This window comes from Talpa europaea (assembly GCF_964194135.1).
Source record: "Talpa europaea genome assembly, chromosome: 13".
Lineage (NCBI taxonomy): Eukaryota > Metazoa > Chordata > Mammalia > Eulipotyphla > Talpidae > Talpa > Talpa europaea.
In genome coordinates, this window is record NC_140080.1 from 46,384,678 (window position 1) to 46,408,922 (window position 24,245).

The 24,245-nt window shown below is 40.8% G+C and overlaps 1 protein-coding gene across 2 annotated transcripts in view; it reads left to right on the forward strand.

The window, feature by feature from the left end:
* Positions 1 to 756: 756 nt before the first annotated feature.
* Positions 757 to 24,245, forward strand: part of LDLRAD4 (low density lipoprotein receptor class A domain containing 4) — a gene marked incomplete at both ends in the record, with an annotated part of 57,995 nt that continues 34,506 nt past the window's right edge. For both annotated transcript variants that reach the window (XM_084252033.1, XM_084252034.1), the window contains 2 exons: positions 757 to 826; positions 11,756 to 11,910. In XM_084252033.1, coding sequence (XP_084108159.1) covers positions 757 to 826; positions 11,756 to 11,910 — 225 coding nt within the window. The remainder of the gene's footprint in view (positions 827 to 11,755; positions 11,911 to 24,245) is intronic.

Below are 24,245 nucleotides of genomic sequence, written 5' to 3' on the forward strand. Positions count from 1 at the left end.
GGACAACCCAGTTGCCTGGCTCCTGGCATGACGGATGCTGTGGGCACTCCAAACCGGACACTCTCTCGAAGCTGACCCTCTGTAGAAAAGCAGGAGCAGCTAAGCGCTCCTGCCTGCTGGAGCTGCCTGGTAAGCTCTCTCTCCGTCAACTCTGAAAGCTTCCAGTGGAAATCAAGGGAAGAATACTGTGGTAAGATTTGCAGATTCCCCCTTTCTGTCTTGTCTGGTTTGATATTTGCCTGTTAAAAAGATTACTGAATGTGGTAGAACAAGGTGATGGATCTTGCTGCATTCCGTTTGCCTGTGCCCCTTGGGAGGGCAAGCACAAGAAATGCAGAGTAAACGAACGTGGCAGTATATTGCCATATATACGACACCAGGCGTTCAGCTGTTCACAGAATTTAAGAACTTGGACATAGTATCTGCTCTGTGACACCACCAGCGTCCTGCCAGGGAGCTGCTGATTTCTGTGGATAGTAGTTGGTAATTGGGAGCCAAAGTCTGTGCATCTGTGGTCAGAACCACACATTTGAGTCTAGCACCTGGGTTGGGCCCCCCTGATACAGGAGAGAGGGAGGGAGGGAACGGGGGAAGATAGTAAGGGGGCGGTGGGAGTTTCTGTCACACTCTCCACTGGCTGTAGCCGCAGCTGTGAGCTGCTTGGAGAGGAGATCGTGGAACCTAAAGGGATGCTTTGAACCAGGGAAGGGGGGCGAACTGTGTCACGGCTGGACTCCCCTTGCCGAGGATTTGATTATGTTCCGTGAGCACCTAAGCAACAGCACACTGACGGAGGCCCCATTTAAAGACCTGTTCTTGAGAAAAGGTACACTTCCGAAGCCCAGCAGTGGGCGATGCCTGCTCTCTGAGGTTTGTTGTGGTTGTTCTTAGAGTTTTGTTTGGGGGCACAGTTGAGACTAAAAACTCTGAAGGAATTTATGTCTACCTGGGAGGGAGGGTCTGAGGCCTCTATAGGAAGATATACTTTAGGCTTTTTCATCTTCTCATCTTCAGTCTGTTTCTGTTGGAGATGTTATATAAATACACAAGTTTGTTGCTTTAAGATTTATTTTTCCAAAGACTCAAATATACATGAAGCTAAAGCCTCCCCCCCAAATTCTCTTGTTATTAAACTCATGAGTACTATTTTTTCACCATTAAGTCACTGAAAATAGCATCCTAAAGAAAAGAAGTATTTCTCAGGATGTGGGTAGTTTATTGGTTCTCACCAGTGCAGTAAGAGTAGACATTAGGAAGAAAAGCTGTGACTGCGAGGGATACAGAGAGAGTTACCAAAGTGAGACAGATGGACAGACTGACAGCCAAATTTGAAGTACTCTGAAACCACTGCTTTTAACTTGTGAATAAGACTTGTGCAGCTGTATTTGTTTTCTGATACACTTTCCTAAAGGAATAATGTGGGGTGAGGTGGATTTTAAATGAATCCAGTAAAGGGATTTATGGTTTTATGTATATGTATTTCCACAGAGTATGGCAGAAGGAGACACTTTTTCAAGGTTTGTAATTGGTCTTATTCCTCTGTTGTATTTCCAGAAAATCTGCTCAATCATCCTTGATCAGATTATATTTAGCTAAATTTTCTTTCTGAAAAGATCATGAAACTCTGGGTTCTAAAATGCATGGTGAAAAGTTGTATTGGGCTTAGACCTTGATAAACTAAGAAGATGTCACTCTAGCTGCATGAACTCATGGTGTTTACCTATAGGGATACCGTAATCAATCTAATTGTCTCGCCCACCAGTACCATCAAAGGCACCTGACTTTGGACTCAGGTCAGCATGCGTGCCCTGGGGGCGGAACGGGGTTTGGGGGTTCTTATCCTCAGAGGGTCCTGACTGCTCTCTGCTTTTACTTCTCCTCCCATAGATCATAGATATCATCTCCCATTTTTATTTTCATGCAAAAAGTTGTATGTAGGGCCTCCCCGGTGGCGCAGCGGTTGAGCGCTGGGTTGCGAAGCTGCCGGCGACCTCTGCGGCGCCGGTTCGATCCCGGCTGCTCCCCGGCCACCGGAGGAGGGTCCCACATGGCGCGCAGACCTCTCCTGCCGCCCGCTGCTCCCCTCAGCAGTGTACTTTGGTCCTTCTGCCTGCTCTGCTCCCCGCTCTGGCTCTTGTGAATTCTCTCACCCTCCCGCGCTTCTGACTGTACCCAGTGCATGTATAAAACAAAAACAAACAAACAAACAAATAAATAAATAAATAAAACATGCCTCTATAAATTAAAAAAAAAAAGTTGTATGTAAATATATGAATGTGAATAGGATTCTGAATAAAGGTAACTTACAGTAACCATGAAGTTCTTTTTTCCACCAATGGTTCTCACTGCCTTACAGTTATAATTGTTAAATAATTGTTACAGATTATGAAACTCTCTAGTAAAACTCTAAACACTATTTAAAACTCTTTAGGCAATTGGAACTCCTTAGAGGGATTTCTTCATCAATTTATCTAAACGAACACTGACTTTGTGCCAGGCATGTACTACCTGCTGTGGATACTATAGAAGAATAAGACATTGTTCTAGAACTATATCAACAAAGCAGAAAATGAGCACTAACAGGGTTCAGATTCACAGAAGGGGCCTCCCTCACCCCAACTAGTGACCACCATCAAAGAGCTTTTAATGAAAGATAAAGCAGGAGGTGATACCAAATCTAGGTATTTCTGTGGGGTGATTCTTTCCTTCTGTTGCTCTACTTTTTGTAGGGTATTTTGAAATAGTCGATACGCCCCAAGGGAAAAATATCCAAAATACATAATTTTTACAACTCTTACCGGTTAGTATTTTGAATATAAAGCTGTGCAATCATTCTTGTATCACACACTGAATTTTCCCTCTTGACATAGTGTTTAAGGAGTGTGAATTTTCATTCAACCAGTGATGTCTCCAAGAGTATTTTTATGCTAACAGTTCAAAAACTTGAAGCAATTACAGCCTATGTAGATTCCATCTCCTACCCCTACCCATTTTAACCCCCACTTCTTGGCCTCTGTAGGATTGGGAAAGAATTTACCAGTCTTTAAAGAATATTCAACACCTTAAAAGTATCCCTGAGCAGTAAATTAAGAGTAAGATACCGCAAGGCTATCATTTTCTTTTTTTTTTTACTTTATTTCAATGTGATTCTTTAATTTTATTTTATACATTTTTATATCATTTTTCATTTTTGCACAATGTATGCATTTTCATCTTGATTATAGTCCCCATACATTTTCCATATCTGCTCAGGAGGACAGAGAACATGGAAATGCAGCCTTGAGTTCACTGCCCTTGAACCAATGGAGCAACTCAGGTTAGAGGATGCCTACAGGGTGAGCCTGTGGTTTCCAGTGGCCCCAGCAGATTATAGCACTGAGGGCATGAGGTGGAGGTGCAGCCACTGGTTATGGGAGGAGATGAACCACTCAGGTGATGTCAGAGTTTTGTGAACAGCCTTCAGCCCTTTCAGTGACATCCTAATAGTCTGCATAGGAACTTTTCTGAATGCCATCGAGGTGTTTACTTGACTTGATATATAGGCCTAGACTTTAACCCTTGCCCCCTATTATAAAGTCTGTAAGGGTTTAAATCATATGTCTGAAACTTAAAAATAACAAATGTTTAGAAAATAGGGTTTCTATGAAGAATGATATATTACTGGAGGAAAGACCAAATGGAGGATGGTATTTCACAAGTAGAAATGAATGTTCTATTGGGAACCTAAGGTGTTAGAACCACACTTCATGAGAGTTCTTTAAAAATAGTACATATTTTCATGCCTTTAATATGAGTCTGTTCAAATCTTCATTGAATCAAGGAATAGACCAACAGACCTCATACAATTTCTTCTTTTTCTGTAATACTCTACTGCCCAACTTGGCATTTCTTGAAGATTTTCTATAAAAATAGAAAGATGCCATCATCACCATCATCACTGTCACTGCTCATGCCCCATTGTCAGCCTTAGAGTGACTTTTTTTTATTTCATTTTTATATTCCCTATACAATTGCAACCCCCTTATTTCAAGGGAAAGGTTAATTGGTAGCACAGGAATTGGGGTCTGGAAATCATCATGCTTTGCCCCAAGAGCACTCTTATCTGCTTACTATAATTTTTACTCTCAGAACCCTCTGAACCACTCTTAGGAATGTATTTGTAGTTCCAAAGAGTGAATCCTTTCTATTTTCCAATAGCTAAATGTTTGAAAAATTCAGTCATCTGTTTTCATTGACTAGTTTTAGCATCTGATGGCATAAAATTTCTGTCTTCTATAGAGACTCTCACAAGAAAGTTTAAAGAACTGACAAGCTAGGAGAAAATATTTACAACACATGTAACAGAAAAGATTTGTAGCCATTATATGTAAAAACTGCTTGCAAGTAAGTGAGAAAATTACAAATGTACTAATGAATTAATATAATTATCAAAAAGAAAATTATTGGGCCTCCCCGGTGGCGCAGCGGTTGAGCGCTGGGTTGCGAAGCTGCCCACAGCCTCTGCGGCACCGGTTCAATCCCCGGCTGCTCCCCGGCCACTGGAGGAGGGTCCCACATGGCGCGCAGACCTCTCCTGCCGCCCACTGCTCCCCTCAGCAGTGTACTTCGGTCCTTCTGCCTGCTCTGCTCCCCGCTCTGGCTCTGGTGAATTCTCTCACCCTCCCGCGCTTCTGACTGTACCCAGTGCATGTATAAACAAAACAAACAAACAAATAAATAAATAAATAAAGCATGCCTCTATAAAAAATGAAAAAAAAAAAAAGAAAATTATTACCAAACCATAGGAAAGACCTAAAACAATTGAGGAAATTTAAGTTAAAACAAGATACTTTTTCTCCTCCATTGAACTGATAGGAATGAAAAAGTTGAGTGCCCAATATTAATGAGAATGAGCCATTCATAAGGTAAATTCTCAGTAGCTATTAGCATTTAAAAGGATATGTCCTGGACCCAGAAATTTCAATTTCAATTTTCTATAGGAATGCTTACAAATGTGGGTCAGCATAAACATAGACACTCCCACACATGCATCCACATGCACATACGATCTTGGTTATATTAGAAAATAGAAAAGATGAACAAACTACCTGAAATCAATCACCTGGATAATGTAAGCTCCAGTGTATCCATACTCTAAAGCAGATAACCACTGTAAATAATGCATTCTTTAAAGAGGTCTATGATGTTTTAGTGAAATGAAAAGTAGAACAATATATTTATGCAATAATTTCATTCACTAAGAAGACAAAAACTCTTATTCAATGGGCAAATATAGAGATACACCTGCATGAACTATGGCCTCCTTTTTCCAGGAGTGTTTGGGGCTGGTAGGGGTCAGGAAGTGCTCCAGGCCTACCAACTGAAACTTATACATAATACACTATTTTCTTCTATACTGTTTAAATTCTTAAGAAGGCTTCATTTTTGTAATAAAATTTTGATTAGTATGTATGTATGTATATACATGTACATATATATATCTCCACACACATCATATACACGTGTCAAAAACTCAGATTTAAGGGTCTCCCCAGTGGTGCAGCGGTTGAACGCTGGGTTGCGAAGCTGCCCATGGCCTCTGCAGCGCCAGTTCGATCCCCGGCTGCTCCCGGCCCCCTGAGGAGGGTCCCACACGGCGCACAGACCTCTCCTGCCGCCCGCTGCTCCCCTCAGCAGTGTACTTCGGTCCTTCTGCCTCCTCTGCTCCCCGCTCTGGCTCTGGTGAATTCTCTCACCTTCCCGTGCTCTGACTGTACCCAGTGCTTGTATAAATAAATAAATAAATAAACCTTTGGGGGGGGGGAACCTCAGATTTAAAAAAAAGAGCAAATTATCTGAAATGTCTCTACTCCTTGAGATTTTTTTTTTACTCTCTAATATGGAATTTTTTTTTTATTTTAATTGAAATAACATTGGTTTACATCATCCTTAGTATTTTGGAAATACAGCATCTCCCCCCTCAGGTGTGGTTACCGTAGCTCACCTACCACTTCAGCACCTATGTCTTCAACCACAGTACGTATGCTATCTTCCCATACTGTTGTCAACCCCCCAACCACACACACTCCCACTTTGACTCCCTCAGTTCTATGACCAGCGTTAAAGTGTTGGTTTTTAAGTTTTTCTTTGTCTGACCCTTTGTTTGGTTTCACTATATTCCACACACAAGTGACACCATCTGTATTTGTCTTTCATGTGCCTGTTGACTGATGATCTGTAGCTCTTCTGCCCATTTTTTTTAATTGGGTTATTGGTTTTCTTTTTGTTGAATTGTATGAGTTCTTTTTTTTTTTAAAGATTTATTTTATTTATACAAGAACCAGGGTACAGGCCAGATGCGTGGGAGAGTGAGAGGATTCACCAGAGACAGAGTGGGAAACAGAACAGGCAGAATGACCAAAATACACTGCTGAGGGGAGCAGCTGGTGAGACAGGAGAGGTCTGCCACGCCATGTGGGTTGCTCTGTGGCCACCAGTGGAGATCGAACCAGCACTGCAGAGGTTGCAGACAGTTTCACAGCGCTGCACTCAACCACCTGTGCCACCAGGGAAGCCCTGTATGAGTTCTTTGTAGATATTCAGTATCAGTCCCTTGTCAGATGTATGGTATGCAAATATTTTTGCCCACTCAGTAGGGTGCCTCTTTGTTTTAGTTATAGTTTGATTTGCTGTGCAGAAGCTTTTTAGTTTGATATAGTCCAAATTGTTTATAATTTCTTTTATTTTCATTGCTGCTAGTGAATTTCAGTAATGTTTGTTCCATTTTTTTTTTTGAAGAATGTCATTGAGATTTTTATTGGGAATGCATTGAATCTATATTGTTTCAGTGCATTCAATCTATATTGATAGGATTGATAGGGTGGCCATTTTGACTATATTTATTCTTCCAGTCCATGAGCAGCAAATATCCTTTGTGTCTTCCTCTATTATTTTAACAATGTGTTATGGTTTTCTTTGTTTAGGTCTTTCACAACCTCTGTTAGGTTTATTCCTAGGTATTTTGTGTTAGTGTGTGTGTGGTATGATTGTAGATAGGATCATTTTCTTAATTTCATCCTCTTCTAGTATTCTGGAAATACAGCATCGCCCCCCTCAGGTGGTCACCATAGCTCACCTACCACTCCAGCATTTTCATATAGGAAGGCAACTGATTTTGTGTATTGATTTTGTAATGTCACTTTGATGAACTGATTTATTGTTTTAACTAATTTTTCAAAAGAGTTAGGGTTCTCTATATATGTTATCATGTTGTCTGCTAATAATCATAGCTTTACTTCTTTTCCAATTTGGATTCCTTTTTATATCTTTCTCTTGCTTAGTTGCTCTAACTAGGATTTCTAATATTATGTTGAGTAGTAGTGTTGAGAATGGACATCCTACTCTTGTACTGGGTTTCAGTAGAAAGGCATTCAGTTTTTCACCATTGAGAATGATGCTAGATGTAGGTTTGTAATATATGGCTTTTATTATATTAATATATGTCCCTTTTATCCCCAGGATTTTTTAGGGTTTTCATCATAAATGGATGTTGAGTCTTACGAAATGCTTTTTTGGCATGTATTGATATTACCATATCTTTCTTTTTGTTGATTTATTAAATTATGTGGACTGATTTTCAGATGTTGAAACATCCTTGTGTCCCTGCGATTATTGAGGAGTTTTGCATCTGTGTTCTTTAGGGAAATTAATCTATAAATTTCTTTTTTGGGTGTTGTCATTGTTTTGTTTTGGTATTAGGGTAATGTTGGCCTTATAAAATGTGTTTAGAGGTATTCCTTCGTCCTTAATTTTTTGGAAGAGTTTGATCAGGATACATATTTAGTTCATCTTTAGAAGTTGGGTGGAATTCACTTGCAAAATCATGTGGCCTTGGACTTTTGTTTTTTGGGAGAGTTTTAATTACTGTTTCAATTTCCTTGCTCATTATTGGTTTATTCAGATTCTCTGTTTTTTCCCTGTTCAGGTTTTGGTGATTGTATAATTCTAAGAATTTGCCCATCTCTTCTAGATTATTGAACTTGTTAGCATATGAACATTCATGGTAGACTCATTATCCTCTGCATTTTTGCAGTGTCTATTGTAACATCTTCTCTTTCATTTGTGATGCTATTTAGTTTTCTAGTTGTTTTCTCCCTTTTTTCTTAGTGAGCCTAGCTACAGTTTTGGCAATTTTGCCTATATTTTCAAAGAACCAGTTTTTTATTTCATTAATGTTTTTGACTGTCTTTTAATTTCTATCTCATTTATCTCTGCTCTGATTTTTATTATTACCTTTTTCCTGCTGGCTTTGGTTTTGTTTGTTCTTTTTCTAGTCCCTCAGGTAGAGAGTTAAAATTATTTACTTGAGTTCTTTTTTTGTTTCTTGATATGGGCATATATATTCCCTCTTGGTAGTGCTTTCGCTGTGTTCCATAAATTCTAGAAGGTTATTGTCATTTGTCTTAAGGCATTTTTTCTTCTTTTATTTCTTTATTAACCCAGTAGTCTTTCAGTAATGTATCTTTCAGTCACCACATATTAGATATTTTCCCTGCTCTCTTTTTTAGTGGAGTTCTAATGTGATATATTTATAGTCAGAGAAGATACTTGGTATATTATCAGTCTTCATGACTTTATTGATACTTGTCTTGTGATTCAATATGTGACCAATCCTGTAGAATATCCAGGTATGCTTGAGAAAATTATATATTCTGCTTTTTTTTTTTAAATCTACAGATGTCTGTTAGGCCCATGTGATCTAATTGTTTGTTTAAGTATATTGTGTCACTATTCATTCTCTGTCTCATTGATGTGTCCATTGGTGAGTGTTGGATGTGAAGGCTTCTACCACAAATGTATTTTCCAAATGTTTGTTTTCAGAATTGATAGTAATTGCCTAATATATTTTGGTGTTCCTTCATCTGGTGAGTTTACAATAAGTGTTATGTCTTCCTGTGGTATTGCTCCCTTAATCACTATATAGTATTGATCCCTGTCTCTTGTTACCTTATTTAACTGGAGTCTATTTTGTCTGATACAAGTTTATGGCTGTCTCCACCTTTCTTTGGATTTCATTCACTTGTTGAATTGCTTTCCAATCCTTTATTTTAAGTCTGTGTTTATCTTTGGAGCCTAGAGGTGTGTATCTCATGGAGATAGCAAAAGGTTTAATTCTCTTTCCTAATCCAAGGAGATATCATATCTTTTAGTTGGTTGGTTTAGTCCATTTACATCTAGAGTGATTGTTGATAAATGAGAGTCTTTAATCTTGTGGTCCTATTTCCTTGTTCTGTTCTTTGTGGATATTACTCTCTTTTTAAATATGTATTGGAGAGGAGTTATATTGTTTGAAAACTCCTTCAGTTTTTAAATTGAAGGAGAAGTCTTTTATTTCTTCATCATAGCTCATGTTGAGCCTTGCAGAATAGAGCATTCTTGGCTGAAATTTTTATCTCTAAGCTTTTCTATCACTTTGTTCCATTCTTTCCTTGCCCATGGTGTTTATTGAGAGAAGTTCAGTGTTAACCTAATCAGGATTCCTTTGTAGGTTATCTATTTCTCCTCCCTTGCCAACTTTAGTGTTCTTCCTTTGCTTGACCTCTTGGAAGTTTTACTACTATATGTCTAGGTATGTGTCTCATTTTGTTTTTATACCCAGGGGTTCTTTCATCTTCCTGGATTTGTATATTACTTTCTTTCCCTGGGTTCAGGAAGTTTTCCATTATTATTTAAATAAGTATTCTGTTCCTCTCTTTCATCCCCTTTGGGAGACCATTTTTTTATGTTACCTTTCCTCATGGAGTTGGACAGTTCTTGAAGTGTTTATTCATTTTTCTTTGCTTCATTTCTTTTTTTCTTCTTCTACCTTACCTATTTGTGTATTTGCATCTTCAAGTTCACTGATTTGCTCTTCTATTTGGTTTATTCTACTTTCATAGCTTTATGTAGTATTTTTCAACTCTACTACTGATCTTTTTACATCCTACAATTCTGTTTTCTTGTCCTTTTCAAACTTCTGTTCTTGTTTCCATTTTTCAGGATATTTGTTTGTCTTTTCTGAATTTTCCTGCATATCTTTGATCTCATTTTCAGTGTTTTCTCTGTGTTCTTCAAATTTCCTTATAATGGCAAATTTAAATTCTGTATCTGATAGGAGAAACCTGTATTTAAAGTTGTATTCTGAAGATTTGTTCTCTTTCTGTGATGTAGTGTTTCCCTGAGGACTCATGTTGTCATTTGTAGAAGTTTTTCCTTTTCCTTATTCTTTGCCTTCAGGGCCATGCTGCTTTGAGTGGTGCTTATTATGCATCCCCTTCTGCTTGGGGGCTTGGGGTTGCTGGCTGCTGGATAGAGCCTTGTGACTGTGGGTCTTCTTGCAGGCTGCTTTTCAGGGTTTGTGAGATCCATATATGGTAATAATTCTATGACTAACAGGTAGTCAGTTTTCATAATTCATGATACTCTGGAATAAAAATCAGATTATATTCTCAAAATAAAATAATAGAAAAAAATCTGCAGATATTCTTAAACACTTTTAATAATATTTTTTAAATGAAATATAAACATACCCCAAAGTGCATAGAGTTATGAAAATATAATTTTTTAAAGATTTATTTATTTATGCATACAAGAACTTGGGTGCAGGCCAGAGGTGCGGGGGGTGACAGGACTCGCCAGAGACAGAGTGAGGAGTAGATCCACTGAAATACACTGCTGAGGGGAGCAGTGAGCGAGATACACTGCTACACCATGTGGGTAGCTCCCTGGCTGGATGGGGATCAAACTCGTGCTACAGTGGCTGAAGATAGCTTCACAGTGCTGTGCTCAACCCCCTGCACCACCAGGGAGGCCCAAGTTTTGAAAATATAATTTAATTGCTGTGATATAAAGTTATCTGCATTTCTTTCCATATTTACAAAAAGATGACGTAGAAAAACATTCTCCATGTTAAGTAATTGGCCCATGAAGACTTTGTATAGGATTCCTCACTCTAATCACCACTTTCCTCCCTTTTCATATTCATAAAGCAATGAAGTTATTCCTGTGGAAAGAAAAAAATTATCATTTCCAGGGCTTGATTTAACCTGAAAGGGAATTTATGACTGTGTACATGGTGTGATGATGTACTTTGGGAAACCTGACTCAACAAGAAAGATGGATTTAACTTTCCTACAGAAATTGCACTGGGAAAAACTGCCTTAATTTTGTTAGACTTTACTAAGGGATATGGAGGATGCTATCTGGCATAAAGGGAGTATAGGCAGGGGAGAGCACTGAGCTTTACTCCCAAGACACTGAAGCACTTGAGAACTGTCTTCTTGGTGGGTAGGGGTAGCCAAGCTGCAGCCAGCCTCTGGAATGACCACTGGGCAGGGTGTTGAGTTCCATGTAAGAAATGGAGCCGTTACAGCACAACATCTCTAGAGTTCTCTTTGAACCAATGCAATACTTTTCCCCAAAACCCTTCTCATTATAAAATTGCAGCACAAGCAAGGTTTGTCTGAGCACCAAAAAAGGCTGAGGATCAGAGGTCTATTGGATAGAGCCCCATGCCTGGATCTCCCTTCCAGCAAATAGTATAGACTATCGAGTCTAGCAGTGATCTTGGACAGCAGACCTGGGGAAAAATCATCTCCCTGACGAAGTCCTTGTGAGAACAAGAGGCAGGCAAAATGTCTTCAGTACCTGGGATTGTAAGAGTGGAGTGAGCACCTTGAGATGATGAGTATCTTTAGAACAGGGGCATGTGGCTAAGACCTTTCCTCTTTTATCACAGCGGAGCTGGAGTTTGCCCAGATCATCATCATTGTTGTGGTGGTCACGGTGATGGTCGTGGTCATAGTCTGCCTTCTGAATCACTACAAAGTCTCCACACGGTCTTTCATCAACCGCCCGAGTCAGAGCAGGAGACAAGAGGACGTTCTGCAGTCGGTAAGTGTGTGCCAGGTTCTGCATAGGATTCTGTCCTGGCTCCAAAGGTGGGGCCAGTGCTGGCAAGGGTCTCAAAGCAGGGCAGCCTCCATGTCAGGCCACTTTGGCTCAGACATACTAGAATATCTAGAACCCCTCAAGGGGTTGTTGTCACCTCAGCAGTTTGGTGCCCTGTCCACACTCATTGAACAGGGCACTCATTGGTGCCCTGTTGTCTGAGATTCTCCACTAGGTATAGGACAGACGTGTTACCTGAAGGAGGGAACTAATTCCTCTGAAGTTCTGAACACAAAATACATGTAATTCTCCTAATTTGTTGGGGAGGACAGGGAGAAAAATCTTGTCACATTAGCAGTCTGAGAACCACAGAAGAATCTATGATCACTGCTTTGCCTAAACTTTAATCTAAGGATTTTGAGTGTTGACCCCTAAAACTAGATAAAATTATCACTCAGCATCAGCAGGCAGCATTCTAGTTTCTACAAAGCCCCTGCCATGAATTTACCTAAGTTCTCCATCTTACGCTTTCTTCTCCAAACCACAAAGTGCTTAAAGTTGCTGCACATAGAAGGCTCAGGCTGCCTACCCATTGCCTTGCCTGGATCCCCACCCACCCCTTTCTTGCCTTGGAGGCATCTCTTTTCCACTCCAGCTCCCCTTGAATGGGTAAGGGGCCTCCTTCCTACACTCCTCAGTGCAGACCCTGCTACCCTTACTGTCATTGCCCCATCCATTGTTACCTAAGCACCACCATTGTCAGGTGAGTAGATGGGCACCCACCGGCAAAAAGACACAGCAGGAAGGCAGTTTACAAAGGTAAAATACAAAAATATGAGTATTTTTACTTGGAATGTGTTTCATTTGGAAGTGGGTTTGTGGTGATGCCCTCTTCAGAGGGCAGCAGTTTGCCCTGCTCCAGGGGCTGCTGGACATAGGGTCTTCCTTTCTGAGATGGTAATTAAGTGACTTTAAAGGATTCCTTCAGGGTGACACTCTGCATGGCAAGTGAAGACAATCAATAGCTAGTGATCATGTCCAGAGAGGTCTCATCACGGTCTGTAGCTAAATTTGTTAATAAATGCTGAGGGTTTTCCCCCCTCAGATTTAGATCATAGTTCTGGGGTTGTAGTGAAGCAGCTTGCACACAAGAAAGGGTTTTAGTCCAATTTTATGCACTTTTTCTACTTTTTTAAGCCAATATTATGCACTTTTGGTTTTTTTGAATGACCCAGTACTAGGTGCTGCTGCTTACTACTTGGATTTTCCTCCTGGATGAAGTGAGAGTGTAAATTTGCACAGCCTAGCAATGGACTCTGATGAATGGACTCACCATTAATTCTGACATGTGAACAGAGACAAGTCAGGCCCAGACTATAAAGTCCAGTCATGACAAGGACTGTCAGTCTAGTTTATAGTCCAAAAGGGAAAGAGAGGGCATGAGGGGGAATACTGACACAAATCCATGACCTTGTGTTGAGGCTACATATTCACATGTGGGGCTACTTCTCTCCCCATCGAAGGTCCTCCTGGTCCCCCTGTCTTCCCAAGAATGTCCATCCTGTCAGGCTTCTTCCCTCCTAATAGCCATTTCTCTCCCCTACCTCCTTTTAAGTAGTGCTAGTTCCATTAATACAATAGTGGAAGAGTATGATTAATTTACACTCATGCCCCCCAACCCGGTGCAATTTTGCACTCTAGGGGACATTTGACAATGTTGAGATGTTTTTTGGGTTGTTACAGTTCAGAGGGGGATGCTACAGGGATGCTGTAAACATCCTGTGACACACAGGGCAGCCCCCATGACAAAGAATGATCAGAGCCCAGATACTGGTGATGCCCAACTCTTGACCTCAACAGAGTCCTAGCACCCACCATCCCAGAGGTGTCTCCTGACTGCTACAATGAGACATCGACAGAGTAAGAGAATACTTCCCACCAGCACTGGTTAAAGTGTTGGGAACCCACAGGGAACTTGTGTGATCAGAGTCTGGGACGCTCTGCCTTGGGAACAGTTCCCCCAGCCCAGCAATATTTTCTTTCCTTTGTTTGTACAGCCATTGGCTGGATGTGAGCCAGGGGATGAGCAGGACAATAAAGAATAGAAAGACCTTACCATATCCTGGTCATGCTTGGCCCTTTTGCTCCCCTACCCTTTATCAGTATCCATCTGACTAATGCTATTTAGCATTTTCTTGGTCTTATTGGAAGAGACCAGGGTCTTCTGTGGCTATTAGTATGTGTGATGTGGCAGGAGAAGGGATTTTTGATGGAACACAAGGAACTTTGGGTCCCTCCACCCCAGGTTTCCCCGCCCACATGTACTCAGCATGAGGCAGCTTCAAGTTGCCCTTCCAGTGGACCGCCTTCAGTACCCTAAAGCAAATGCCTGTGCCAACCAACCTCCTTCTCCCCTGAGGGACTTAAAAGGAGCTAGGTAGGTGCATGGCAAGCGTGCTGTGGAGGGAGGCTGTACTCTGACGGTATGTTGTTGACTCTCTTCCCCTCTGCCTTCCCTGCGGAATTGTGTGGATAGGTATTTCTTGGGAATCATGTTGCTAGGAAAGATAGATATGTATTTGAGGTTACCACTGTGTACATGGCTTTATTTCTGTGGTCAGAACACCAGAGAGCTCCCGAAGAGCCTTGCCATTTGTGGGCATCTGAGCCCTGTCTGCCTGGGAGCTGAGCGGCAGCGGTGGGTGCAGGGCGCCCTCTGCTGCCCTCACTATGGGCAAGCAGCTCCTGGTTCTGATCTTCGCACTGCTGGGACCCTTGCAATTCTCCCAGCCAAAGGCCAGTTTGTTGTAGAACCATGTGAGGTCTCCAAAAGCTTATTAGTAAAATGTGTTTTATTTTTAACTGATGTGAGAAAGTATGGGCTATCAACTTCTAGATGACTTAATCTAACACTGTTGGTTAATTTTATTTTTTTATATGTTGGAAGACTTGATAGCCATGATGGAAAAGTAAAAAATCATACTTGTAAAAAACCCCAAATTGGTCATTTTTTAACTTTTGGAGCATATATTTACACATTATTGCTCCCTCCCAATATATTTATGTAAAATCCATGATCTGTGTCAGCAAGTACAGAAAACCTGTTCATGTCAAGAAAAAGAGAAGAAATGGGAAAATAAAGAACAGTGGTTGGATTTTGTTTTCCAGGAAGAGGATAAACATAAATGTTCTGACTTAGTTGAGGAAACTTGACTGGTGTGGACTTTTCCTTACAAATGGGCTTTCCTTTCAATCAAAAGAAAAAAGCAAGACTGAAGTTAGTAAAATAGGGTCTTAGTAACTCTGATATAGGTTGTTCTCAGGGAGAGTCTTCTAGAAAATGGAAAGTTGGACCAGTTCCTTCTTTGGACTAAATACTAGGTTTGCTCTGGTTCTGAGAGGTTTGCTTTGTGCAGTCAAAAGCACCTTCCCTTGTCAGGATAGCACCCTCACACAAACTCCACCAAGTGGCACCCCCTCCTTGGTCTCCTCCCTTTCTGCTCCAACAGCACATGTTGAGAGCACACACTTCCTGTGCCAGCTCTCCTCTTCCAAGGGAGCATGGATGGGGTCTGTGCCCTCCAATGCCGACAGCCTTCATTACCACAGTGTCTTTGAGACACTTCCAGGGGAGTTGGGGAGTGGGATGGGTATTGGCCCCAAATTTGGTGGAAGCAGCCATTTGGGACAAAATGAAAAAAAGCAACCCAAGCTTAAGTTAAATTACATGGAAAGTAAATGCTTAAATAAGAGCAAAAAGCAGCAAGTCTATGATATAAATCTATATACATTCATTGTGAGGTAGCTTTAGCATGTTTTTAGAGCCTGATCTATGTGATTTCAGAGTTTTGAGAATGTCTATATTTCTTTTCATTATCTTGGACCACCAAGTAATAGGAAAACCAAAAGAGGGGCATAAGTATGCCAGACACAGCTCTGCTAGATGTTTGCACAAGTTGCCAGGGCTCACCTCTCTTGCCACAGCTAGGGGGAGCTGTGTGCCCATTAGCCTAGCCCTGTGGGACCAGCCCTGTGGACAGCCCAGGGTTCCGTGAACAATGGGTGGGACTGCTGAGGGACAAAACCATTTTACTTAGTTTGAATCATATGAACCAAATGGCTATCCATCCACTTTGACCTATAAAAGCAGCAATTTCAATTTTAAAATTAACAAAAGGAGACACATCAGGCATTTCTTCATTGCCTGTAGGGATTAAAACAACCATGGAGGGGGGCGGAGCAACATGGCGGCGAGGAGACACTGCGAGTAAGATCTCCCATTAAAAAAAGTTAATAGGGAGGAAAAGCGGCAGGTCCCAGTGAGAACCGGGACACGGAAGATAAACGGGTGACGCCAGCAAACTGCCCGAAGAAGAAAGTGGCCATAAAAGAGGACCAGAAGGGAGGAAAGCGCAGAACCCTGCTCCCCTCCCCCGCCCACAGAGGCGGCACTCTCCCACCAGCAGAGAGGAGGGAAACAACAAACGAAAACGACCAACAAGAACAAACTACACAGCAAGCGGGACTGTGAGTGGAAAGGAACTATTTCAGCCACCACACCCCGTGAATGGGAGCTGTGGAGAACCCTGCAGGATCCACCGTGGAGGTGAGCTCTGGGCGCCATTAAAGAGAGACCCCGCCCAGGAGGAGACCAGCACCAGCACACAGCCCCGGGCCACCCGGTAAGCTTGCACCGAAAAGCGGCGCGCTGGAAAAGCAGGCGCGGATCGGTATCAGGATTGCGCGGAAAAGCGGCGCGCTGGAAAACCAAGTGCGGATCGGAATCGGGATCGCGCGCAGAAAAGCAGTGCAGTTGAAAAGCAGACACGGATCCAGATCGCAGCTGCCCAGGTCCCTGCGCCTGCGACCTAGGCTTGCGGGGAGACGCGCGGAGGCCCTCACTGAGTGAGCAGGAACCAGGCGCCCAGGCATGGGAGCGGGATTCAAAAGGCGCCATTCCCGCGCCACTGAACTGGGCTACAGCCTGAGTCCTGGAACTGAGGGCTTTGGAACTGAGACCCGGGGCATGAAAATCAGGGCGTGGGTTCCCCATTACGGTGGGAAACAAGGCAGACACAGCACCCCAAAGCCGTTGAGGTGTACCCTACCATTCCCGCTCTATTCCCTGTCCCACGGGGTGGAAAATCAGCTCCCCAAGGGCTCCAGGAGAGATCTCTGGCGCCACCTAGTGACTTGAAGCCAGCAGAGGCACCTAGAGGAGCCAGTGGCCATCTGGGGAGTTAGCCCACGCCGGGCCCCTTCCGACCAGTAGTCTGAGCCCACAGGGGGAGCGAGCACCCACAGCCGGGGCATACCAGGCGCGCAGAAGAGTGTGCCTGAGACCGGACGCGCAGGGAATGTGTCCCACATCACCATCTTAGAACAGGGACATTTCTTCAGTAAAGACTACCTGCAGAAGGCTTCCTCAGGAGCCAGAGGTGAGCGGGGGAAGTTCGCCCACGCCAGACCCCCTCTGGCCTGCAGTCCAAGCCCAGAGGGGGAGCAGGAACCCACCGCCGGGGCAGACCAGGCACACAGGGGAGTGTGTCCCCACATCGGCATTTTAGAACAGGGACCTTTCTCCAGTAAAGACTGCTTGAAACTGACAGATGACTCCTGGAGGAACCAGAGGAGAGCAGAGAAGATCACCCAAGATGCCAGCCAGTCCCAACTACACAGTGTCCCAACGCATACGGCAAATTAGAAAACAGACAGTAGGGAGGAGAAGAACCACACGCAACCTAGCAACTCCCCAGGGAAAAAGCACACCACAAAAAGAAAACCAGCCCCCAGATTGCAACGACAGAAACTTGGAAGAACTTCTGAGACTTCCAGAAAGAGAATTTAAAATTGCCGTGATTAAAAAACTGACAGAAGTCATAAAGGAAAACAATGATAAGGGAAAAATAATCAATGATCAGAAGAATGCAATTGAGTCCCTAAAGAGGGAAAACAATGGTCAGAAGAATGAAATTGAGTCCCTAAAGAGGGAAGTAAAAGAAATGCAGGAGATCAAAGAATTAATGGGAGAACTAAAGAATTCTGGGAAAAGCAATGAAAGCAGAATAGATGAAATGGAAGAACGAATAAGTACTCTTGAAGACACAGAAATAAAAAGAACCAAAACAGAAAAGGAAAGAGAAGTACGAAGGAAAAAGAACGAAGAAAGACTTCGGGAACTATCTGACTCCATGAGGAAAGGAAATATAAGTGTTATAGGAATACCAGAAGGAGAGGAGAGAGATATAGGAACACAGAAAATATTCAAAGAGATAATTGAAGAGAACTTCCCAAATGTGAAGAAGGAGCTGAAAATTGATATACAAGAAGCAAGAAGAACACCAAACTTCCACGACGAAAGGAAAAATACAGCAAGACACATAATAGTAAAGCTCCCAAGAATCCAGGACAAGGAAAAAATAATGAAGCTGGCAAGAGGGAAGAAACAGATAACATTCAAAGGAAAGCCAATCAGGCTGACATCAGATTTCTCCGAAGAAACACTACGGGCAAGGAGAGAGTGGAGGGACATAGTCAACAGACTCCAAGAAAACAGATGTCAACCTCTGTTTTACTCTATCCCGCAACCTCTGTCAATACTCTATCCCGCAAAGCTCTCCTTCCTCTTTGACGAAAGAATATGGACCTTCCCAGACAAACAGAAACTCCGGAATTTCATTACAACTAAACCCCCACTCCAAAAAATACTACAAGAAGTCCTAAAGCCAGAACCTCAGAGGGACGAATAACAATGAAAGAAGGCCAAAAAAAAAAAAGTTATTAAAAGAATAAATAAATAAAATCAAAGGAAAGACAAACACAATGGCAAATACAGATGCTAACATATCAATATTAACTCTAAATGTAAATGGACTAAACTCTTCAATAAAAAGACACAGAGTTGCAGCCTGGATTAAGAAACAAAACCCAACCTTTTGCTGTCTCCAGGAAACACATTTAGCTACAAAAGATAAAAATAGGCTCAAAGTTAAAGGATGGAAAACAATCCTACAAGCAAATGGACCAAAAAAGAAAGCAGGAACAGCTATACTTATATAGATAAAACAGACTTCAAACTCAAAAAGATAAAAAGAGACCCCAATGGTCACTACATTATGATCAAGGGGACAATACTTCAAGAAGAAATAACACTCATTAACATATACTCACCAAACGAAGGAGCACCAAAATATATCAGACAACTGTTGTCCTCTCTGAAAACAGACATCAGAGAAAACACATACGTAGTGGGAGACTTCAACACACCACTATCAACAATGGATAGATCAACAAGACAAAAAATAAGTAAAGAAACTAAAGCTCTAAATAAGGACCTAGAGCATTTGGGCTTAACAGACATCTATAGAACACTAAACCCAAAAAAAACGGAGTACACATTTTTCTCAAGCGCACACGGATCATTCTCCAGGATCGATCACATACTGGGGCACAAGACAAACATCAACAGATACACCAAGATTGAAATCATACCAACCATCTTTTCTGACCACGAAGGCATCAAACTAGAAATAAACCATAAAAAGAAGGCAAGGAACTTTCCAACCTCATGGAGATTAAAAACCACACTACTGGAAGACCACTGGACTAATGAGGAGATCAAAGAAGAAATTAAAAAATTCTTTGAATTGAACGACAAGGAGGACACCAATATCCTAAATGTATGGGATGCAGCAAAAGCAGTAATAAGAGGAAAATATATAGCAATAGAAGCTCACATCAAGAAACAAGAAAGAACTCAAAGAAAAAACCTAATCTTGAAGCTCAAAGATCTAGAAAAAGAACAAAAAAACCCCAAAACCAGTAGAAGAAAAGAAATAATATAAACCAAAGCAGAAATAAATGAAATTGAAACTAAAAAAACAATCCAAAAGATCAATGAAACCAAGAGCTGGTTCTTAAAAAATCAATAAAATAGACAAACCCCTAGCCAGGCTCACAAAGGAAAAAGGGAGAAAGCACAAATAAACAGTATCATCAATGAAAGAGGAGAAATCACAACGGACACAGCAGAAATGAAAAGAATAATCACTAACTACTATGAACAGTTATATGGAAACAAGTTTAACAATCTAGAGGAGATGGACAAATTCCTACAACTCTACAATCACCCAAAGCTAGATAAAGAAGAAATAGAACACCTAAACAGACCAATTACAATTAGCGAAATTGAAATGGTAATCAAAAACCTCCCCAAAAACAAAAGCCCAGGACCTGATGGATTTACAAATGAATTCTACCAAACATTCAGAGACGAATTAGTGCCTATCCTTCACAAACTCTTCCAAAAAATTGAGAAGGAAGGGGCAATACCAAACACGTTCTATGAAGCCAACATTACACTAATACCAAAACCGAACAAGGACAACACAAAAAAGGAAAACTACAGGCCAATCTCGCTAATGAACACTGATGCAAAAATCCTCAATAAAATTTTAGCTATCAGAATCCAACAATGTATCCATAAGATAATTCACCACGACCAAGTAGGATTCATTCCAGGGACACAAGGATGGTTTAAAATACGAAAATCAATCAACGTTATCCAACACATCAACAAAAAGAAATATAAAAACCATATGATAATATCAATAGATGCTGAGAAAGCTTTTGACAAAGTGCAACACCCATTCATGATAAAAGCCCTTGAAATTCTTGGGATACAAGGAACATACCTCAACATCATAAAGGCCATCTATGACAAGCCAACAGCCAGTATCATTCTCAATGGTGAAAAGCTGAAAGCAATTCCATTAAGATCTGGAACAAGACAAGGATGTCCACTCTCACCACTGCTTTTCAATATAATACTGGAAGTCCTAGCCAGAGCAATAAGACAAGAGAAAGACATCCAAGGAATCCAAATAGGAAAAGAAGAAGTCAAACTATCACTATTTGCAGATGATATAATATACATAGAGAACCCCAAAAAGTCCACAGAAAAACTAATTCAACTCATCAATCAGTTCAGTAAATTGGCAGGATACAAAATCAACACGCAAAAGTCAGTAGCCTTCCTATACACAAACAATAAATCTGAAGAAGAAGAAATCAAAAAAAAAAATCCCTTTTTTAATTGAAACAAAAAAAATCAAATATTTGGGAATAAATCTAACAAAAGAGGTAAAGGACCTATACAAAGAAAACTATAAAACACTGTTAAAAGAAATAGAAGAAGACACAAAGAAATGGAAAGACATCCCCTGCTCATGGATTGGAAGAATAAACATTATTAAAATGGCCATCCTTCCAAAAGCAATATACAGATTCAATGCTATTCCAATCAAAATTTCAATGTCATTCTTCAAAGAAATAGAACAATTATTGATGAAATTCATATGGAATCACAAAAAACCCCAAATAGCCAAAGCTCTCCTGAAAAAAAAAGAAGGGAATGGAGGCATCACACTCCCAGACTTCAAACTCTACTACAAAGCCATAATCATCAAAACTGCATGGTATTGGAACAAGAACAGACATACAGACCAATGGAATCGAATAGAAAATCCAGAAATAAACCCACAGATTTATGGTCAACTAATCTTTGACAAAGGAGCAAAGACTATGCATTGGAGCAAAGAAAGTTTGTTCAATAAATGGTGCTGGGAAAACTGGGTCACTACATGCAAAAGAATGAAGCTTGACCACTACCTCACACCATACACAAAAATCAACTCAAAATGGATTAAAGAACTAGACATAAGACCTGAAACCATAAAATATATAGAAGGAAATATAGGCGAAACACTACGTGATTTGCACATCAAAGACATCTTTACAGACACATCACCCAAAGCAGTGATAGTGAAGGCAAAGATAAACAGCTGGGACTACATCAAATTAAAGAGCTTCTGCACAGCAAAAGAGACAATAACAAAAACAAAGAGAAACCCCACCAACTGGGAGAACATTTTTGCACCCAACACTAATGATAAAGGACTGATCACAAAAATCTGCAAAGAGCTGATGAGACTCAACAACAACAAAGAAAATAATCTTGTCAAAAAATGGGCAGAAGAGCTAAAAAGAAACTTCTCTGAAGAGGAAATGCAAATGGCCAACAGGCATATGAAAAAATGTTCAACATCACTTGTCATCAGGGAAATGCAAATCAAAACTACCATGAGATACCATCTCACACCAGTGAGAATGGCACATATTAAAAAAACTAGCAACAACAAATGTTGGCAAGGGTGTGGAGAAAAAGGAACTCTTCTGCACTGTTGGTGGGAGTGCAAACTGGTCCAACCACTGTGGAGAGCTGTGTGGAGATTTCTGGACCTACTAAACATAGAGCTTCCATATGATCCAGCAATTCCACTCCTAGGTATTTACCCAAAGGACACAGAAACATCAATTCCAAAGAACACCTGCACCCCTATGTTTATAGCAGCACTGTTTACAATAGCTAAGCTTTGGAAACAACCCAAATGCCCAAAAATAGATGACTGGATCAAGAAGATGTGGTACATATACACCATGGAATATTACTCAGCATTCAAAAAAGATAAGCACATGCAATTTGCAGCAACATGGATGGCAGTGGAAGGGATCATGCTCAGCGAAATAAGCCAAAAAGAAAAAGAAAAATACCGGATGGTCTCACTCATAGCAGGAATCTAGAAAACTTAAATAAGGGACCAGGAAAACGAATAACTATAAGAAAGTGAAAATCAAAATCAACAATAAACTACGAACCAGAGACACTTTTAGGGGGGCGGGGGTGGGAGGGGAGGGATTGGGGTCAGAATGGGGGGGCTACAATTGTATGGGGAATATAAAAATAAAATTTATTATTAAAAAAAAATAAATAAATGATAAGAATTTGAAAAAAAATAAATATAAATCTTATTAATAACTTACAGAACTAAACTCTAGCAATTAACAAATTAAAGTTAATCCGTTAAGGGAAAATATATACACTCCTCAAATCTATTAACTGTCCCTAGATGTTTCAGTTTATAAGATGCTTGTATTCTAGGCGGCCCCTGTTTGGGGGTTGAATAGAATTTTCTTGGAATGTTGGAGGTTGGAAAGATAGCAGACTAATAAAAAGATGATCCATCTTTGAGAGATCAGGTTCTTCCTAGTTATTCCTAGTTATTTTCTTACTCACTCAATCTGTATCTAGTTTGTTATAGACACTCAAAAAATATTTGATGAATGAATGAAAGCACAAATAAAGGAATAATATATCTGTGAAGACTTGCTCAAGAATTCAAGATCAATGTTTTAGCTTTTGCCTTACTTATCTTCTTTTAATAGCACCCTGGTGAATCAGTCCTCTTTAAACCTATTAGACTCTGCTTTGCCACTTTATATGTGGATCTGTAGACTTCTGGTTTTCATTTCAAAAATCAATTATATGTTGACAGTCCCAGTAGCCAAGAATGATAGGCTAATATCCATATGCTGGTGCATTTTGGAGTCTGGTTGAAATCACTGAGTTGCTAAATGCTACATGATCTAGCAGGAAGGAGTGTGGAAACTGGAAAGGTTCTGAAAATAAGTTCTAGTTTGCTCTGCCACCCAACACTGAGCAAGGAAACCGTGGCTGTGGCAACTACCTACTCCTTCTTCTCTTGGACAGCAGCAAATTGAGACCAAAACCTAAATTTAGTTAAAAATAGAAATAGTAAGTATGAACATTTAAACATCTATGTGATTTCAAAGTTACCAAACTACTCCATGCTTTGGTTTTATCTGTGAAGTAGGGATTAAAATCTCCATGTCTTTCTTGGTAAGGCCAACTCAGGCATTATATTCATATCAGCAAAGCAAATTTAACTAATATTCTTTTTTTTTTTTTAAAGAATACCCTTTTTTTTTAATAAAAAAAAAAAACAACCATGGAAACACAGTACCATGGTCTCCCCATGGATTCGGAGCCACACCAGGCTGGTGCTCAGTGCCACCTGTGCTACACAAGGTCTATGGGGGTGCAGAGATTACAGACACCAGTGGGGCTTGGGCCATGAAGCTACTTGTTTAGTTCCCTGGTTGTTGAAAAGGACAGGGAGAGCCGCAATCCCCTTTGTTGGTGCAGAAACTTGGGTTCCTGGAATCCCAATATCCATAAGTACATGTTCGCACCCCGAGGCCCTCCCTGAAGAAGTTGCAGACTTGTCCTGGGGTGTGATCATTATGTGCGGTTTGCCCACACAGGGTGTTTAGACAAAGCAAGACAACTTGTAAAAAGTGTCAGATCTCACATTAAAATTAGAATTTATTTCTTTTGGAAGTCAGCATGTGAGGCCATACTAATCTCTGTTCATGACTAGCACTCCTAGGCGAGGGCCAGGAAGTAGAAGCCACTGGGT